At 37.5% G+C, this 3,043-nt stretch overlaps 1 protein-coding gene across 1 annotated transcript; it reads right to left on the bottom strand.

Moving 5' to 3' along the window:
* Positions 1-411: 411 nt before the first annotated feature.
* LOC110612528 (probable disease resistance RPP8-like protein 2) lies at positions 412-2,117 on the bottom strand. Its single transcript, XM_043955581.1, has 2 exons — positions 532-2,117; positions 412-421 (listed from the first exon to the last, which is right to left on the bottom strand). Exons 1-2 carry the CDS (start codon positions 2,115-2,117, stop codon positions 412-414), a joined length of 1,596 nt encoding a protein of 531 aa, XP_043811516.1.
* Between the last annotated feature and the right edge of the window lie 926 nt (positions 2,118-3,043).

Raw genomic sequence — 3,043 nt, 5'->3', positions numbered from 1 at the left:
TTTATTTTCACAAAACTATATACAGTTTTTTTTATTGTTGTTATTTGTTTCTTAAAAACTATTGTCCAAAAATTTTTTGTATAAGAATAATTAATTTTTTTATAAAAATAATTAATTTTTTATATAAAAATAAATAATGATTTGTTTTTAAAATATAATATTTAATAATAAAACAAAGATACTAATAATTTTATAGATGGTTGAACATAAAAATTAATAATAACTTTTATTATGATAAGAGAAATTACTATTTGGTTTTATTTTAGTCAGTTTTCTTTAATTTTGAAAAATACTTTAAAAAGTTTATTACTTAATTTTTATTTAATTATTAAATTTATAAAAATAAAAAATAAAATAAAATACTCTTATTATAAAAATTTAATTAATAGACATTTTTATAAAATTAAGATATCAAATTTTTCTGTATCACAAAAATTAAATAGTAAACACTTAGCCACTAATACTAATAAAAAAATTAGATTCCAATCCTCTCCCTGATTGTCCCTAATCCTCGCAGATAACTCTGGTTGCCTTGTTAATTTTAATTCTCGGAGAGTCCTAATCAGCTTCAGTCCATCCGGAAGCATCTTTAAATTTCTGCAGGATCTGATCTCCAAGTCTTTCAGGCCGCACAATGCTCCTTCCTCCACATTCCATTCCTCCAGAGCTTCCAGCTCCCAGAATTTGAGGATTTCAAGCTTGGCGAAACCACCAGATCTGGAAACCATTTTCTTTCCTGTAAAGGATCTAGACAACAATTTCAGAATTCTGAGGTTTGGAAGCTTGTCCAAGGTTTGCATAGGATCCTTTGCTATTTCAGATGCAGATAAGGTGAGTTCAATCAGGTTCAGAGGATACTCAGATACAAGATGCTGGTTTTTCAGCCTTCCGACCAAATATACGCTGTAGAGATCCTTGTGGTCTAATAGTGACTCCAAGTACAGATCCCAAGGTTGACCTGATTCATCAAATGATTTCAATCTCAAATACTGAAGATGTTTCATCTTCGTCACCCAGTTCGCCACTGCTACCAGCTGTGAGGACATTGCCTCATTTTGAAATGAAACTGATGACTTGCACTTTAGTCCCAACTTTGTAAGCTTTGACAATCTATCCAGGCCATTTCTTACCGGACTAGTCTCATCTACAAATGCACGCCAAAGAGTTTGAAGGTCCACTAGAGAGCTGTCCTCTTGTCGAGGGTCAAACACGGTGCAAAAACTCTCATCTAGAAACAGCTGTCTTAGGCTCTGCATCTTCCAGATTGAATTTGGGACAGTATTAATGCATGTACGCTTCAAATCTAGTGATTGAAGGTTTAATAGTTTGTCAATGAACACAGGAAGTGTCTCCATGTAAGTTGACCTCAAACCAAGGTATCTCAATCGAGTGAGCTGACTTACAGCCTTGGGCAATTTTGGCTTGTGTACATTTTCAAGATCTAGCACCCACAGGAAATAAAAGGAACCACTAGAGATGCATCGTTCGAGAAAGTTTTCTATGTCCTCCCCAGCCCTGCTTTCTTCTTGAGTATCAAAGGACAAAAAAGAAACAACATTACGATAAGAAGAGTATACAGAAGAACTAATACGGTTACCATGGATATGGTCGAAGCTAGCATCCTTATGGTCAAGATGGTCAGCTAATCGGCGTATTACGCTCGTGTTGTTCATAGACAAATTGATCCCCATGTTATCCTGAAGAAAGTTTGCTTCCCTAGCTTTTGGGAGCCAGTGAACTCGCAGTGCATCAGGCAAGCGACATCTGCTAATTTTTCCATTCATCTTCTTCTTTGTCACTTGGATCATGTTCTGGTTTACTAGCTCTATGAAGCATTTCTCTGAAACACATTCTGGAGGTTCCTGATCTCCCTTCTGACGTCCTAAGCCCTCTGCAACCCACAAGCCAATTAATCTTCTTGCAGGGACCTCAAAGTCTTCAGGAAACAGCACAAAATAGAAGAGACATCGCCTCAAATAGAGGGGCAAATGCCTATTGATTCCATACAAGATCTCATACCAAGGTCCTTCATTTTCATTGAGCTGCTGTAGTACCCTTGACCACTCCTCAGCAGTTGCAGCTTTATTTGATAGTAGACCCGCAAGTTCTTTGATCATCAGCGGCAGACCTCCACATCTCCTTAGTGTAACGACCTGAAAATCGGACCGCTACCGGCGCTAGGATCCATATCGACTTAAGGCCGCCGGGACCCGTAGCAAGCCTGACATATAACCTGTAAACCTGTATAATCCCATACATGATCAACAACATGCATAAAAATTTAAAACTTTTCCTTCAAACATCCAACTCAACCTGAACATACACTGTACATAGTCATAATCATAATCATGATCCCTCTGTGGGATCTCACCAATGCCCCAACGGGCGATACAACATGAGATGAGTTGGCTTTCATGAACATTATAAAACATTTTTGATCATGTAATAAAAGGGATACCTCAAACACAATGTCAAGCACAATATCTAATCCTCAATATCGTTACATGATTGAAACTATACTTTTACATAACATTAATACATTTATCATGTCCACACTATCTATTACATACACATGACTTCATTACTCTTATGGATCTCCTGGTCTACCCTGTACCTGCAAATCCTGGGGAAATGGGAGAGGGGTGAGCTACTAGAGCCCAGTGAGCAGAATGATAAAACATTTAAAACATATGATAACATGGAATGCATCACATCACAGCTAATCACATCAAGGATGAACTTGTCACCAATAGCCCTCTACATGGTCCAACTGTGCCAGAACGTAGAATGAGTCATGGTCTTTCCCTTACATAGCATAACATAACATGGTCCAACTGTGCCAGAATGTAGAATGGGTCCTGGTCTTTCTCTTACATAGTGCCAGCGAACGTAGAATGGGTCCCACTGGTCTTACTTTCCGTACCGTACATATCACATCGTCATATCATAGATCGAGGGCTATGGATCATCCAACGTTCATCCACATCAACATTTAAAATATGCAATGCAACATATTCGTGAATTCTAGTGCAAGCAACCTAAT

This window comes from Manihot esculenta, chromosome 4 (assembly GCF_001659605.2).
Source record: "Manihot esculenta cultivar AM560-2 chromosome 4, M.esculenta_v8, whole genome shotgun sequence".
NCBI classification, from domain to species: Eukaryota; Viridiplantae; Streptophyta; class Magnoliopsida; order Malpighiales; family Euphorbiaceae; genus Manihot; species Manihot esculenta.
This window is presented reverse-complemented; position numbering and strand designations above follow the sequence as displayed.